Source organism: Zosterops lateralis (genome assembly GCF_965231275.1).
Source record: "Zosterops lateralis genome assembly, chromosome: 13".
Classification (NCBI taxonomy): domain Eukaryota; kingdom Metazoa; phylum Chordata; class Aves; order Passeriformes; family Zosteropidae; genus Zosterops; species Zosterops lateralis.
The window spans coordinates 17,801,826-17,819,260 of record NC_139773.1 but is presented as its reverse complement, the minus strand read 5'-3'; the positions used below and the strand labels follow the sequence as shown (position 1 = coordinate 17,819,260).

General features: G+C 50.7%; 1 protein-coding gene across 1 annotated transcript in view; it reads left to right on the top strand.

Moving 5' to 3' along the window:
- PCSK6 (proprotein convertase subtilisin/kexin type 6) overlaps positions 1-17,435 on the top strand; it is a gene marked incomplete at its 5' end in the record, with an annotated part of 31,881 nt that overhangs the window by 3,719 nt on the left and 10,727 nt on the right. The window contains 8 exons of the mRNA XM_083871073.1: positions 1,322-1,426; positions 6,023-6,133; positions 6,749-6,892; positions 7,424-7,500; positions 8,113-8,201; positions 11,283-11,455; positions 15,129-15,341; positions 16,126-16,226. Of these exons, the coding sequence (XP_083727199.1) occupies positions 1,322-1,426; positions 6,023-6,133; positions 6,749-6,892; positions 7,424-7,500; positions 8,113-8,201; positions 11,283-11,455; positions 15,129-15,341; positions 16,126-16,226 (1,013 nt within the window). The remainder of the gene's footprint in view (positions 1-1,321; positions 1,427-6,022; positions 6,134-6,748; positions 6,893-7,423; positions 7,501-8,112; positions 8,202-11,282; positions 11,456-15,128; positions 15,342-16,125; positions 16,227-17,435) is intronic.

The window sequence follows — 17,435 nt, the reverse complement described above, 5'->3', positions numbered from 1 at the left end:
CTCTTTATGTAGATGTTAAAAAAAATGCCCAGCTATGCTGTACTGTGAATGGGGAAGAGGGAGGGTTTAAATGAATTTGAGTGGAAATAAATTATAAAAATCTCACTAACAGCAGTAAAGTTGGTGAAATGACATCCTGGCACAAAAGGCAGAGCAAGACTAATTAAATATTTAATGCTTGTAAGAGACACTGACAGATCTCAAGGTATCAAGTGTGATAAAGATGTAAGTAGTTGTCATCTGCCTTAGCATCTGATCCAGACAAACCTGTTTGTCCCCCGCTGGTCTGGCCTAAGGAATGTCACCCTGGCCCCTGGGTCACACATGGTCTTAAAGATGTTGCCTGTGGGTTGCAGATGGATGCTTGGAGGATGGCCCTTTCTGGTCCTGTGAGCAAAACACAGGGAATGTCACTGGCTCCCAACATCCAGCTCCTGACATGGAATGTGGGGTTTTTTCAGCAGGAGGGAAAAAAAAGAAAACCAAACTCAGGCAAAAGTGAATTTATAGCACAGTCCCAATTTGTACCCAAATTATGTGATCTGGGAGCCACATACCAGTGACTGCAGCTTTTGGGTCATTCCCGTTCCTCTGGCTGTGAATCCCCGTGGGATGTTTCACATGCGGTGTCTGGCTGAGATCCCTCGATTCATTGCATAGCCCCAGGACTTTATCCTATCCGTGCTTTTCGGATGAAAAAAGAGGAGTTGTGGTGTCTCCAGATGCCAGGATGAGAGGGCCGGAGGCAGCGCAGCCACCCCAGGGCTTGGCAGGGTGGTGTGGCTGGCATCGTGTTTTCCTGCAAATGCTGCCATCCCTCACTCCAGGCTATGCACATTTATATCCCACGCTTCCCAGGAGCATCCCAGGGTGAGCAGGGATGGCATCACCTTTCCTTATGTGCAGCCGGGGCGAGAAGCCGGAGCGTCGGGCGGAGAAGGCAGGAGGATGAGGCACAGCTCCCCTGGCTGCGCCGCAGCTGCTGAGCTCATTTTTAGCTCATTATTTCTGCTTGGGAGCTGATGAAAGGCACTTTTCAAAGATGCATTTAATGGGTGAAAATTCATAAAAATGTTTTCCGGGCTCTGTTGTGCCAGTGCAGCGTCCGACCACCAACGCTGTTTGTCACAGCGGTGGCACCGGGGCTCGTGCCAGCATCCTGCATCCTCCCCAGCCCTGGGAGCTCTGTTGTGAGTGAGGGATTTGGGGTGCAGGGCACGGCTGCTCTGATGCTGCCAGTACAAAATGGGGGGGCACCCACAGGAAAACAGACTTCAAAAAAAAAAAACCAACCCAAACAACCTCTTTTTTTTTTTTTCAGATTGGAAGCTTGGAAAACTATTACCACTTTCACCACAGCAAGACGTTTAAGCGCTCCACGCTGAGCAGTCGAGGACCGCACAACTTCCTCCGCATGGACCCCAAGGTATGGGGCTGGGCACTCTGGGGTCCCCCACCTGTCCTTGGAGGAGGCTGTTGGCTTGATCTGGGTCAAGTGTGAGCTGGAGCATCTTGGGATGACATGTAACCCTTGAGCCACAGCCCTGTGCACACGAGTGACTCATTGGACACGGGTACGGAGAGCGGTGGTGAAAAATACGTAAAAGTGACTAAACACTAACATCTGCCTGAAAGCCGGGAGGAAGAAAAGAGGGAAAAGCTTTCCAGGACAGAAAGGCTGTTGCATGCTCGGGGTGTTGATCCAGTTGCCACAACACTTGCTGCCTCAATGGTTGCTATGTGTGAAATCCTTGGCAATAGCTCTGCATTGCTTTTTTCCTAGAGCAAGCATCCAAAGGGATTTTCAGCGCAGCTGAATTGACAAAAGTAGTGAGGAGTGGGGGGAAAGAGGCAAGGAGGGACCTGGATGAGCTGGGTTTGGGATGATGGGAAAGGGTTGGAGCTCCCCTTTGGTTGTCCTCCTCCCCCAGCTCCCTCTGAACACTCTGAGATGTGACTTGTGCAGAGCAGGGGAAGGGTTAATGGTGGGGAGGGTTTTTTTTTGGAGAGTGGGACATAAAAGCAGAAAAAGCCAGTTTGGTGAAGGTACCCATGCTGTAGCAAGCTACTGATGCCTGCAGTGATGTCTGGCCATCCCTGGGGTGCTCAGACACCCTTGGGATGCTCTTTCCCAAGAATTTCCAACCCGCTCTGCACCACATGTCCCATCCACATCTCTTCAGACACACACAGCAGCCCTGCCCTCCCCAGGCTTTCCGGAGAGATTTGCTGTTAAATATTTGGACAAGGTCTGTAGCACATTTTTGAGGAGGAGGCGAACGCGTGGCTGCATTGCCAGCGGGGGAAACCTCTGCGAGGGGAGCCTGGTGCCCTGGAAGTGTGCTGGGCTTTAATTAAAGCTGTTTGCCCTCAGGGGGGTGCATAGGAATCCCAGCAAACGATGAATTCTCTGCATTTGAAATATCCCCATTTAAATGAGTCTGGTTATAATGCAAACTGAATCAATTGGCTTTTAGTCATATTAACCTTTACCTTACCTTGCTCTCTGGGCTCCGAGCTGGAGCAATTAACTCCTGCTCTCTTAATCCTTCCTTATCAGTACAAAACCTGTTGGCATGCCTTGTCTCTCCCCCTCTCCCATCTACATTTACAAATCGTTTAGGCGATACATTTGGATGGCACCAGCTTTGCATGCATGCGGGAAAACATCACCTCGAGGCAGGAGGACGGGAGCTGAAGTAGGAAAGATGGAAACAAATCTTGCAGAAATCCTGATGAACCAGCCAATCCGGTTGTTTGCAGATGTTGGGTGGTTCCATGCCTTCCAGGGGCTATTGTTTCCAGTGCTGTTTTTTGTTTGTTGTGGGGGTCGGTGGCATGAGCTGGGCAGGAGGACCACAGCCAAGCTCTTCACCCCCAGGAGAAGTCTGGGAAAGGGGAGACTCCAGGACACACAGGGAAGCAGCTGGGGCCCTGATCCTTGTGTGACCACACTGCTGCTGAGCTGCCCCATTGCCCCAGGAGACCTTGCAGCTTGCTGCTCCTTCTGAGGCTGGCATGAGCCAAGAGATATGGCAGGTGATGGAAAGGGAGGGAGGAAGCCAGCAATTTTGGAGACAGGTTGTGGTGGGGAGGGACAGTGGGATGCAGAGTGGGGTCACACCATGCTGTGCCACCCCTCTTAGGGCTCCACTTGGAGCTCTTATTGCCGTAAACTTTCTTTGCTCACTGGAATGCTCGTGTTGGTCCTTGCAGTGCTGGACCCTCCATCCTCGCTGCTCCAGTCTCTTCATCCTCATCAGGGGATGCCATGGCCTTGTCCCTGTGCCTCTGGCCATGCACCATGGCAAAATCAACCCCATCTGAATTGTTTGCTGTGCTTTATGGCAAACGTGTGTTGGAACCATCTTGTTAATCCTGGATCTCCACTTTAACTTCTGCACACCCACTGGAATAAGTCAGACTGTCACTTTTCTGGAGCTGCAAAGGGAATTGCACTCTCATGTGCTGGTTATTGTGTTTGGTGGAACTTCCCAGGCTGGCCAGATTGGGGCCTCATCCACTGAAAATCTCAGAGTGAGGGGAAATATGAAAAACTCCTGCTCTGTTTCCAGGTGAAGGGTCCAGCTGGGGGCTGCCTGTGCTGCCTCCTCATGGGGTCCTTTGGTGCCACTCACAGTCACCTCCTTATTGCTAATTGCTGCCAGTACCTTAGGGAGCTCCAGGAGAGCTGGAGAGGGACTTTGGATGAGGGCCTGGACTGTCAGGACAAGGGAGAATGGCTTCACAGTGACAGAGGGCACAGTAAGATGAGATACTAGGAAGAAATTCTTGGCTGCAAAGGTTGTGAGGCCCTGGCACAGATTACCCAATGAAGCTGTGGCTGTCCCATCCCTGGAATTGTTCAAGGCCAGGTTAGATGGGGCTTGGAGCAACCTGGTCTGGTGGAAGGTGTCCCTGTCCATGGCAAAAGATTTGGCATGAGATAAGCTTTAAGGTCCCCTCCAACCCAAACCAGTCTGTGATTCTGCAATAATTAGGGTTTGCAGGGGTAGAGCAGGGGCCCTGTGACTCAGGACTATTAACAGTTTGGGCCATTTCTAGTAGTATAAAGGCTTTCTTTTCCTTTTCTTTTTATATTTCCAAGAAGATTTCCTCCACCCTGGATCAGCAATGGAAGTCGATCTGAGTTTCATGAGGTGCAGGAGCTGTTGCAGGGATGCCCCAGACTCCTTCCTGCTTACCCATTTTCCCATGCCAGCCACACTGATTTATCAACTCTTCCTTGAAATCAATGTCCTTAAACTGCTGATTTCTCTGTGTCCACACATGATGTCTCCATTGACTCCTGGCTGGCAGCACTGGGGTCGATCAGGAGCCTGATTGAGATGAAGACATCCCTGTGAGGCAGCTCCTGGCAAAACCCCCCAAAATCCCACACCTTACCATCATTCCTGCATCCTGCAAAGCAAAAAAGTGCTAGCTGTATCTTGGGCAGTGAGACTCATGGAAATGCTGCCAGGGAGTGGTGCTTTAAGGAAAAAAAACCCTGTTATTTGGGCCATAACCTCTATTTATTGTATTTTTTATTTTTTTTTAACTAGACCATGAAGTTATATTTTTGCTTCCAGTGTTTAAATCCATCACTGTGTAAGCTAAGCAGTGTGCTCTCAGCAGCCAAGGCAGCATGGAAAATCATTTTTCTATGAAATACATTTTTTTTTCCCCCCTTTCAACAGTGTTTTTTTCTTTATAATATATATATGTGTTTAAAACCCAGGCTCTAGGCTGGAAGCTGTCGGGTTTCTGACATCCACTTCCATCTGAGGCACAAAGCAATAAACTGTGCAAGAACTCAGTTCAGCTGACAGTTTTACATAAATGAGCTCAACAAAAGTTGCACTTGGTATTTTTATTCCTTTTGTTAAAAAACCTTAGTCACAACAATAGAGACACTCCCATGAGCAGCTCCCAAAAGACCCAGAGCCATCAGGAAAAAAGTGTCCAGCAAGGAGGGATGTGCCACACAGCCCTCACAGTTCATTGGCTGGTGCCTCCTTTCTCCCCCAGCATGAACATCTGTAAAGATTTGGTCTATAAATTACCTTTTTTCACTAAACTTGTGTTTCACCTCCATGCTGAAGGCAGGAAAGACCTTTGTGTGGCAATAAAGGGTCTGAGGGGTTGTTAATGCTTTGTAGGGGTGGGATGTGACTGGCTGTTTCCAAAGCAGCACCTTAGGCAGCTCCCGTCACAGCACTGTGGGCAAACACCAGCATTTCCCAATCATGGCCTTTTCCAGATCATTTCCCGTTTGATCTCTCTGCGTGTCATGCCCTGCTGGAATGCAAACAAATGTCAGAGTGGTCAGCTCCAAGGCCACCTCACACGCAGCCACTGCCAAAAATATTTGTGTGGAGCCAGCCACGTCCCCTGAGATCTGCCACAGCCGTGTGTGGCCATCACATAGTTTTGGGAAATGAGTGTTGTTATGCTTGGGTAAAGCCCCCAGATTTTATTGTTTTATCAGGAGGAAGGAGCTCGAAGGATGAGCAGCCCCAGAGCCAGGTGGAACAGCTTCAGGGCTGAGCTGCTGCCTCCCAGCCGGCAGGAAGGATCAGCCCAAAAACTAAGCCAAGCACCTGAGTCTTCTCCAAAAGTTTGACTAAACACTGAAATATGTGGTCTGTCTCCAGCGGGACTCCAGAGCATGCTTCTGGGCTTGGCTAAACCGGGGGGGTTCAGGCACGCGCTCGGAGGCGACGGAATTTGTGCTCCAGGGTTTTGCTGCACCGGCAGAGGAATCTGGTCTGGCTTAGACAGCACAATGAGCTGAGCTCACCCTGTCTGTCTGTCCGTCCATCCTGTCTCCTTCCAAACGGAGCTGCTGTCTCCACACAGCAGCTCTGGCCACGGAGATGGGGGTTTGCCAGAGCATGAGGTGATGCTGGGATGGGTTCAGACTGAGGCTGGCATTGCTTCTGCACCCCACATCCCATTTCAGTGGGCAATGCCAGGCTCAGTGCCCATGGGTGATGCTGACCCAGGTCTCTGCTTGCAGGTGGACTGGCTGCAGCAGCAGGAGGTGAAGAGGAGGGTGAAGAGGCAGGTCCGAGGGGAGCCGCCTGCCCTGCCCTTCAACGACCCAGTGTGGCCCAACATGTGGTACCTGGTGGGTGTCTCCCTGTCACTGCTTTATGGGGGGTCATTTATTTCTAAGCAAATGCGTCATCAATCTTTGATCAGCCCAGCCATATAATTTATGATGATATAATAGCATCAAATGTGCTTGGCAGCAGGATTTTAAAATAGTGAATTAATACACTGAGAGTCTGCTTTGAAGTGTTTCACCCTTGTTAACAGCCCCTCATCATGGTCTGCACAGCGAAGGCTTGGGAGCAGCACGGCTGTATTTTACCCATCCCAGAGCTGCAGCCATCTATTTGTAATATAATTTTTCTCCTGCCTGCTTCATCGATCTATATTTGACAGGGAAATTCATTGAAAATTAAGGGCGGAAAGGAAGTGAGCACTTCAAAACCCAAGGGCCCATAGTACTAGAAATGGAAGAGGAAAAGAGTAATAGGGAGATAGCATTGCCTGGATTAACTGCTGCTGGATGGGTTTGATCTGTGGAGTAAAGTTATAACAAATCTGCAAGTTATATGTCAGGGGGTGGGCTGTAAATATATTTTCTGGTTGATTAAATGGGCTCCCAGCCTGGCTGTTTGCTTAGATGGGCTGGAATGGGGTTGCAGCCCTTTTGCAGCTGTGTTTGTCCCCACAGCACTGCGGTGATAAAAACAGTCGGTGCAGGTCTGAGATGAACATCCTGGCAGCCTGGCAGAGGGGCTACACGGGCAAGAACGTGGTGGTCACCATCCTTGACGACGGCATTGAGAGGAACCACCCTGACCTCCTGCAAAACTATGTGAGCTGGGGGGTGGATGGGATGGACTGGGGCTGATCCTTGCCATGAATTGATTTATGGAGAATTTCAGTGTGTAAACACAGCTGAAGTCTGTGCATTGGCATATTTAGAGGAAAGTTTAAAAAAAAAAAAAAGGCTTGAGATGTTTTTAAGAAGGAAATGAGGTTTTTAGATAAGGAGGTTTGGGGGAAACTCCCTTTGCAGCTGCCTGGGAAGCAGCCTCCTCCCTGTGCTCACCAGGGCAGAGCCAAAAACCTGCATGAACCCATTCAGCCCCAGCTCAAACCCCACATAGCCACAGTGGGAGGGAGGGGGATGCTGAACCCAGCAGGATTTGGGGTTCAGAGGAGCAGTTCCTAAGATAGCAGGATATTTCTCCTGGGAAACATGCAGGACTGCAGCCTAAAACTATTTATTCTGAGCAAACAGTCAGAAACTAAGGGGAAAATGTAATTTTCTGCCCTGCTTGTCTGCACTGGCCACCACAAACGCCTAGTAGGTTGAATCTAATGGTGAATCTGATATTTTCAGGACCCTCTTGCAAGCTATGATGTTAATGGGAATGACCATGACCCAACTCCACGCTATGATGCCAGCAATGAGAACAAGTATGTGATGATAATTGTAATGGAACAAGGGGTCTGGGGATGTCCCTGAGACTGGGTCTCCCCTCCAGGGTGTCTTCCAGGTCCTTTTTCCCATTCCCAGTGCTGCGGAGGAGGCTGTGTTAAGGGCTTTGCACAGACTCCTTGTGTTTAATGCAAATTCGGCTGGTGCCAACCACACCAATTGCTAATGAATACAGCACCAGGGAGTTCCTTGCCCTGATTGGGGATTGAACCACATGAGTCAGAGTGGGTGACTGAGATGGCAAGGCCTGGGTGCATTTTTTGGGCTTCAGTTAAAGTGTGATGATTACAGGTGCAAAGACCAACCTGCATAGAGGCGCAAGATGCAAAGAGGAAGTTGCATTTAGGTGTAAAATGCAAAGAGGGAGTTGCATCAAGGTGTAAAATGCAAACAGCAGATTGGATTTAGGTGCCAAATGCAAACAGCAAATTGCTTCCAGTATTAGTTTCCTACACCCGCTTGGTGTATGTTTTGGGTAAGGGCAGATTTTTCCTCAGCTGCAGGCTTGGGGCTGGTTTTGGGTGCTGGGTGGGGTGTTGCTGGAGGGATCCTCTGCCATGGCCATCAGCTGATGGGGTTTCTCCTTGCAGGCACGGCACGCGCTGCGCTGGGGAGGTGGCGGCGGCGGCGAACAACTCCTACTGCATCGTGGGCATCGCCTACAATGCCCGCATTGGAGGTGAGCCTGGGGTCTCCAGGGCTCCCCTGCCCTTCACCATCCCCCTGAGGGACCATGGCCACCTTGCTCACACCAAAAGGCTCCTGGGGGAGAGGTGGGATGCTGCTCCCTCGGGAGAGAGTCTCCTGCTTGGTGCTTTGGCTGCAGGGAGCCCCAGGGGTGTTGGGGGAGGATGGGTGATATGGCAAGCAGGGGATTCTGGCTCTATGTATTTAGGGTGGAAACTTTCTGTTTGGGCTGCATCCTTGCCATGAGGGTGCATGTGGATTAGGGATGTGGTGTTTTCACCCCAGAAGTCCATAACTGCTCTTGGGGAGGGTCTGTCTTTGGGGTGGGTGTGTTTGCTGTGGTCAGTGGTGCTGCTGAGATTCAGAGCTGATGTCACTCATTTGTGGGGTCAAGGGAGCCACTCAGAGCAGTGGGCCTGGGGACAACCACAAAAATACCCTCAGGAGGAAGAAACACCAAGAAGGTGGTGGGGCAGAAATACTTACAGGGAGGGGATCTTCTGCACAGCCCCTCAAATAACACGAAGTGTGGAGAGCAAATGAATTTCTATCACTAAATTGGATCCTAGTGCTAATTAGCATTGCTGAGTTAATTTGCATTAGCCGAGCTGGTTTGAGCTGAGGCAGTTCTGGCCAACCCAGGCAACCCTGGGGAGATGAGGGTCTTAGCAGGGGTGGGAGTGTGGTGTCCTATCTACATGGCTGATGGAACCGTGTAGGGGACAAATGCCTGGAGCTGGGTTCTTTCAGCCTTCAGCCCCATCCCTGGCATGGTTGGAACAGGAGAGAGGCTTTTCCCGCAGCCCCTCCTACCACCCCAGTGCTGGGAGAAGTGACTATCAGCAGCATTGGACCCAAGTGCCCAGGGGTGGATTTGGGGTTTGATTCCTTCTTTTGGCTTATTCATCCTGGTTGTGCAGGAAACAGCTTTTTTTAGGGCTGTGTCTGCATGGGAGCAGACACAAGTACCTCCCATGGTTGTCTGTGCTGGGAAGGGAGGGAAGAAATAAATAACCCCAGGGAAGGTGAAGAGTGGACTGGTAGGGCTGTAACAGCTATGGCACATCATCCCATCCCATCTCCTGTGCCCCCTACATGTGTGATGGCTTCTTGCTTCTTTAGAGCCTTCTTGCCTCTAAAAATCCATTTCCAAGCACACAGCAAGCAGCAAAGCTCATAGTGGGATTTATTGGATCCTGCAGGATCAGACCATTCCCTTCATGCTCCTTTCCCTACAGCAGCTGTGGAGACGAGCTTTCCTTGTTGACTTTATGACGACCTCTGGGTCTCATTTTAATTTGCTCCCTTTAACGAGTGCCTTGCCTCAGGGGTGTGCTGGGGAGGTGTTGAGTGAGACAAGGCACCTGGCAGAGAGCTGGAGGCCAGGGGCTTCCCACAACGTGAGCAGGCAAAGGGGAAAAATAGAGTCTGAGCCGTATCAAGTTTAGGATCATGGAGGAAAATACACTATAGCTGCAGCGAGAGTGATTTTAGATGGATTACACAAATAAAGCAGCGATTAATGAGCACAACTTGTTGGGGAAGCCTATTTGTCACACTTGGAGAGCTCCCATCTAATTTTACTGGCTGCTCTTCCGTGCTCTTGCATTGCTTTTCATATGCCCTGGGCAAAACACATCACTGCTCAAGGAAAGGGCTCCTGCCATTCCTCCTCCTCTTCTCTCTCCTCGAACTCTCGCTTTGGAGGTTGGTGTTGCTCCCTGTGTGACACAAAGCTCATTTATTTTGCAGCACCCACCTCTGCTACCTCCTGTTCCCCATTATTTGACCAGGGAGTCCCTCATTGTGGGTGGCTGTCTCTGGGCAGGCTTTGGGTTGACTTTAGGCTGATTTGGGGCTTGCTGATGAAAACAGCCACATACAGCAAGCACAAACCCCATTCCTCAGCTGGCTTTCCTTGCCGGGTGCAGCTCAGACATTGGGCTTGGCTTTCCTCCCCTTCTCCTTGTGTTTTCTTGTTGACAAAGAGGAATTTTTTGGGAGCAGCTCTGCTCCCTGATTTTACATTTCTAAGCTTGGTTTTGGCTGGTTGGGGACAGCGTCAGAAGGAGATATTTGAGCTGACTGGTGTCCAGAGCACAGCTGCAGCTGGAATGACATCTGCCTGCATTTGTTTGCTTTAAGACAAAATACATGTGGAAGGGGAAATGCGTTTTTATAAACCAGACTCTCCCTGGCTGACAAAATACGATGCTGAAATTTCCAGCATTGCTTTTCCTGCAAGAGCTGTTTCTGGGCAGCCTGTTGGGGTGCCTGGCACCCTCTACCCGCTGTGTGGAGAAGAAATCCAGCAGGGAAAGGGTGATAGAGAGCAGAGGGGGTTGTGCTCTCATATTGCAGCAGTTGGAGGTTGGGGGTGTACAGCAATCCCCCATCCCATCTCATCATGGCTGGTGGGCTCTGCCTGTGAGCATCCTGGCTGGTACCTGCTGGCATTCCCAGCTGGAAGTGAGAGTTATCCCAAGTGGCATTGTTATCCCACCATGCGTTGGGGTCCTGGCTCTGATTTTGGCCATACAAACCACAGCCTGTGTTTTTTTCCTGGGGCTTCTCCCTCTCCAGGGAACCACTGGCATCAGTTGGGCAGTGATTGGGTTTGGGGACAGTCACAGTCATTCCCGCTCATTTCCCAACACACCAGTGTGCCTGAAGCTGGAGGGTATGAGTGTTCAGGAAACACCAAAACCTTCTAGGTAGAGAAATATGCTAGCTAAGGAATCAAAAGGGGAGAAAAATGGATTTTAGTGGGGGTTTGTCACTGGGGAGTGCAGTACCACTACCACCACCCATTCCCCACCGATAGAGGGGAAATTAATTTTGACACCCCCTTCTCCATCACCTGCCATGAAGCCAGCAACACAGAAAACTTCCCCTGTAGCTCCCCAGCATCCTGCTGCCAGGCTCGTTGGCATGCGGGGCCACGGGTTGAAGCTATTCCAGGCGCGCCTGAGCCGTGTGGTTTCCGCCACCGTTAACAAAGCCCTTTGATTGCAATCCTCACACTGTCATCCACGCCATGAAGCCCTAATGTCTGATGTTTTTGTGCTTTTAGGCATTCGTATGTTAGATGGAGATGTAACAGATGTTGTTGAAGCGAAGTCGCTTGGCATCAGACCCGATTACATTGACATTTACAGCGCGAGCTGGGGGCCAGATGATGATGGGAAGACAGTTGATGGACCTGGTCTATTGGCCAAACAGGCTTTTGAGCAAGGCATTAAAAAGGTGTGGATCCCACAGCGCCCAGATGCGCTCGCCCTCCTCCTCCTGTCCCTTGGGAAGGGCCACAGCTGGCCCAGGGTCTGGCGTGGGGATGGGCAGCTCAGCCCCCTGAGGGAATGCCAGCACTAGGGCTGGGGCGGGGGGGAGCCAATCATCTCTAATTTTTCCTAGTCTTCCCTGGCATCCCTAAGAGCTCCGGTGGATTTGGTGGCCGAGGGTGGTGACGGCGGGAGGTGCCTGGTGCTGGTGGGACCCCTCGGCGCAGCCTTGGCAGAGCAGGGAGGCCCCAGGTTGTGTTGAGAAGCTCTGCCGGGATGAGAAACCCAAAGCGGTCCTTGGGGGGGTAACTTTGCACCCCAAAATGTCCCCTCCAGATGCTGGCGTGAATGGAAACAGCAGCATCCCAAACTCCAGTATGTCCAACCCTCTCCCTCATGCTCCTTGGACTCCTGGTATCCTCTCCTCTGTCACGTTAAGTGTTCCCCTGGTTTTCCACCCAGAGCAAGCAGCTGTGTCATGGCTGGGGAGGGACATGGGTGTTGCCACAGGATCTGACAATGGACTGCTCTCCTTGTGATCCTCCACTAAGAAAGTTCAGCCAACATCACATATGATTGACAGCTGTCAATCCCTGCTGGGGATGCCCTGGCCTTCCTGTGCCCCTTCCCTTTTTGGTTACTTTTTAAAAATGCCCAATATTTTCTAAAAGCATTGAGAAAAAGGGCTTTTTGGCAGCTTGGTGGGTGCTGTGGATAAGTGTCACAGTGGCTCAGGGCTCCACAGTGGTTGTTCCCTGGGTGCTCCAGAGAATCTGGGGGTGGTGTTCCATTGCCAGCAGCCCCAGGCTGGGCTGTGAAGCCCCCACTTCAACCCCTGCCACCACTCCTTCCTCTGCTGCCTCTTCCCGCAGCATGCTGGGAGTTGGGGTGGCCTCTTATCTAAAAATAGGGTGGAGCGTTTTTCCCACTGTTTACTTGATTTCCTGCTGGGGCGGTGAGCCTGCCCAGGAATCCATTGAAGTGCCGGGGAGTTCACGCCGTGTAAATACGGGGGAACAAGCTGCTTTTTAGACCTTATTTTTCCATGCAGGAGCAAACAGGCAGCAGCAGGGTATTTGCCTAGCACAGCCCCACTGTCTTAGGATGCTTGTTTTTGCCTCGCAGAGGACACCCTGCTCACCCCACTGCCACCTCGTGTTTGCAGCACCCACTCTCCCACATGCACAGCTCATTATTGCCAACTCCATCTCCTTAAATAACGAGGAAAGCTGCAAGCAGATAGTTAACCGCCACCTTTAGCCCGAGCAAACAGCTGTAACTGAGTTATAAATCCTTAAAATTGAGTTTTTAATGGAAACATTAAAATAACCTTTATCTATTAGTGATAGGACTGCGCTGAGGTAATTTATCATCTTGTTTCTTGTTCCTCCAGCCACACTTTATTAGTTCCCAAGCTAACGAGGGGATATTTATCCTGGTCATTCATGGAGTGCTGTTGGGCAAATACCCAGGCCCTGCAGTGCTGTGGAAGCAGGAGATGCTGTGCGTCCCACAGTCAACCCATGAGCTGCTGGGGTGAGCTGGATCAGCCCCAGCTTGGCTAGTCAGGGATTCCCTGGTCTAAATGATGCCCAGATTCAGGATTTATAGCAGCCAGGAGCCCCTCACCGACACTGCATTAGCTTAGGAGGATGGCAAATTAAGAAGCTGGATGTTTGGGGTCTGCTTACAGAAATCTTGATTGTTCCTTGTTTGAGAGCAAAGGGAAAGAATGGATTTTTCCAATCTGAAGGAATTGCAATATGTGGGTGAGCTCTTGCTCTGCCAGGAAACGCTGTCAGGTGTTAGTTGTGCATTTTTGTAGTGTCATTCATGCGCCTGTTCATGTCCTCATGTGCCCATGCTGTCTCCAAACCCACTTTCCCCCAGTGCAGCCCTGCCTGGGCAGCGTGGGGATGTGGGTTTGGAGCAGGTCTGAGCCTTTCTTGGGTCCCGTGGGTGCAACGCTCGGGATGAGGGATGAAAGGGAGGTCTGGGCTCCCAGTCTTCTGATCCTAATCAAATTCATTGCTACATCTCCAGATGCTTGGCCAATTACGTCTGGTTTTATTCCTCTGATTAGTGATTTGGGAAAGCTTGGCTTGCATGCAGTGGGACCCATCCTTGGAGGTGTTTTGACTGGTGTGGGCGAGCTGGATGGACACTGTCTGTGCCAAGTGTGTGGGCTGGGATGCTGCCTCTTTGCAGATCCAGGAAACCCTGGAAAGTGGGATGGGAGATGCCAGCAGCAGGCTTGGTGGGCTGGCAAGCTGGGTCGAGCTCTCTGTGATGCGGAGCAGGGCAGTAATTCCCTTGGCAATTGCACTTTTTCTTGCAGAGCTCCAGACAGCTCTATTAATCTTTGCTAGGGAAATACCCACCCAGTTTGGCTGGGAGGCAGCCCAGATAATGAAAACTTTCATAAAGTAAGGAAAGAGCCTGACTTAGACTGTGTATCCAGAGGCAGGGTCAGCTCAGAAAGCCTCTGCCCCAGGAGGGAGGCGAGACAGGTAATAAACCATCCCGCTCCCCCCGGGCGCCTAAAGCCCACAATAAATCCCGGTGAATTCCTCCAGAGCAAAGCTGCTTTATTATTATTACTATTATTGTTATTATTATTTTTTGTGGAGGAAGCTGCCACGGAGCAGTGGGAGGGAGGTAAACACCAGATCTGCCCAGGCGAGCGCCGAAATCTCTCCATGGCAGGAGCAGCCACGGGGAGGATGGGGCTGCTCCACCACTTCCATCGCCTGCCAAGCCCGGCAGCACTCCATCCTCCCTGGAGAGCCCTGCCTTACAGGGCACGGAAGAGAACCAGCCACTTCATTTCCTGCCCCTAACCCTTTTGGATCACCAAAAATCCTCCTTTTTGGGATGTCGGCACCTTGCTTGTGAACCCGCGCAGGGCTGGGTTATTCCTGGGTGTCCTGGCAGTGGGTTGGATGAAGGAGTGAGTGAGGCTCATTCCTGTGGTGTTGGCTTCTTTAGGGGCCCCTCTTTGGTACCATGGCTGCTGCTGCCAGGTGGGATTTTCTCCTGGCTCCAGGGAGGTCTGGGCAGCAGGCACACCCCTCAGTTCCCAGTGGGATCCCACAGCTGTACCCAGTGGGGATGGCTCCATCTGAGGTTCCAGCCAAGTGATGGGAAGGGGAGAAAAGGGTGGGATTTAAAAAATAAAGGACAAGCAAAAGAAACCTAAAGGATAGGCTGGGAGAAGGTTTCTGGTGGTTTGGGTGGTTCGTGAGGGGCTTTGTGGGCTTGAGAGATTTGGGGTTTGGGGGTTCCCTGCCAATTCTTCCTGCAGGACCATCCCTAAAAGCATCATGCTGTGTGTTAGCACCTGGTCCAGGGATTTTGAGTACCCAAGATGTTTTCCCCCATGGAAAATGCCAAAATTCTGTTGCTGAAGGCTCTCCTATCCTTTTTGGGGAGTCACTGCCTGTAAACTGGGAGTGACTGAGCCAAGGAACACGTGTGGGGACTGGTGCAGGGGGCTGAGTGCTGGGCAGGGTGGGACCCATCCTTCCACCTTAACCAAACACCCAAAAATCAGACTTACCCCCTCCTCCCTGTGCCAGAATGGCCTCTGATCCTGGGCAAACACCTCCTCTAACCCTTCATCCCCTCTGTGCCCACAGGGTCGCAAGGGACTGGGATCCATTTTCGTCTGGGCTTCGGGGAACGGCGGCAGAGAGGGTGATTACTGCTCCTGTGACGGCTACACCAACAGCATCTACACCATCTCCATCAGCAGCACCACCGAGAATGGCTACAAGCCCTGGTACCTGGAGGAATGTGCCTCCACCCTCGCCACCACCTACAGCAGCGGGGCGTTTTATGAGCGGAAAATTGTGAGTTTTATCCCAACATTGAGTGGGGCAGCATCCCCTGGGTGTTTTCTGTGTGGCTGGGCTGGGTGATGGCTCAGCTGGGAGAGCTAGGCGTTGTCCTTAGCTCTGCAGTAGGTTTTGCTCTGGATTTTGCTCAGGGATGTCATGTTTTCCCTGGTAAATGGGTGAAAGGGCTGGAGGTTTGCAAAAATACCTGTGTAAATATTTACCTGTTCCCCAAAGTACTTGCTTACTGTATCTTGTTTTTTTTCAAAAATAGTGAATTTTGAGGATTTTTAGCTTGAGAGAGAAAAAAGGGGAGGGATGGAAGATTTTAACAGGGGTGGGGCAGCCCCAAACTGGGAGCTGAGACTTTCTGGAGCTGAAAATGGCTTTTTCCCCCCCGCCATGCAAATGGCAATTCTTGTCCAAGACCAGGAGCTGGAGGCTTTAAAGAAAGTGTTTAATATGGCCCAGCTCAACATGCACCCCTGGACGTGTACCCACACCAGCTCACACTGCTTCATCCACATTTTCCTCCAGCTGATTTTTTTCCCCCCTTCAAACAGTTTTTTCACCTTTGAGCAAAGGAAAATACGAGTACAGGGGTGTTTTCTCATGCACCAAATGTATCTGCAGCCCAGTTTTGGGGCTCTGTGCTCCCGACAGCATTGGAGTCGTGGCAGGGGCTGGGTACCAGCAGGCTCATCTCCTCTCTGGCAGCATCCCAAGCAAATCTGGGGTGCTGGATGGGGTAGTGCCCATGCTGGGAGGATTTTGGGGGCTGCAGCTCCTCTCTCCATAGGTCACCACGGATCTCCGGCATCGCTGCACCGACGGCCACACTGGCACCTCCGTGTCCGCCCCGATGGTCGCGGGCATCATCGCCTTGGCTTTGGAGGCAAAGTAAGTGTAACCTCCTCAGGAGAAATGTTCCCACATTTAGCACCTGGTGAGCAAAACCTGAAAGAAACAAGGCTGTTCTGTTTCCTCTGGAACGACCAAAATGACACAAAGTTATTTTAAATCGCTCCTTTCTGGTTGGCGGTGTTGTTTCGAATCTGATCTTCCCACAGGTGTTTTATTGATTTAATTTTTCACTTGTTGCCGTCTGTTGAAAAGTTTGGGGTTGGTAACATCAGTCAGGCTTTTCAGTAGGTGCACTGAAACTGCTGACAGGCAGCTCCAATGGGAGTTTTATAAATACTTCCTGGAAAGAAAAAAAAGTCAGAAAACATCACAGACATTGGGAAATGTCAGCAGAAGTGATGGTTTTCAGCAAGTGTTGCATTTCTGGGAGAAAAGGACTACTTTTTCATAATGTCAAAAACTCACAGGACTTTATTGCCAGCGACACACTCCAGGTTCAAACAAGCTGCTCTTCTTCTCTTGTCCCCATCCCGGTCCCATCCTGGTTCCATCATGGTCCCCCAGCCCAGGAACAGCCCTTGGGCACCCCTGTGTTGCTTCATGGAGTGCCTTCTCATGAGCTGATTATTATTTTTATGGAGTGAAAATAAAATTAAGGCTGGGAATAAGAATAAGCCTCAGGGCAGCGCTGCACTCTCATCCAGGGATGGTGATTGTGGCTCCATTCCTCCTCCTCTGGTTTAATCCCAACACCCAGGTCGGGCGAGAGCATTTCCGGAGATGCCGTTTTCATTACAAATATATTAAAAGCTTTAGATGTAATTTTTGAATTGTTTAGCTGGGCCATAAACCGCAACATTAACTACCAGAGCTTGGTGCTCAGGCATTCCATTGTGACAAGAGAAAATAAATTGAATTTCTTTCTTTAAATGTTGCTCAAGAGCAATATAAATCCCAGCTTGAGATGCTGAACAACTGGCTGTAAGTAAAGCAGGGAAAATTCTCCAGCAATATCCCTGAGCTGGGGTCGTGAAGGGGCTCAGAAGCACAGAGCACTCAGTGTCCAGCACTCTGAACACACAAACCCAGTCCGGGGAGGTACAGGCAATTTGGGTTTAATTTTTCTGTTTAATGAACAACACAGGTTTTATTTCCAGCAATTTTTTTGCTGTTATTCCTATAAAGGGAAGGTTTGCTCAGCATTGTGTATCAGCAAACTGCTGAGCTCACTATCCTGCCTCAGGA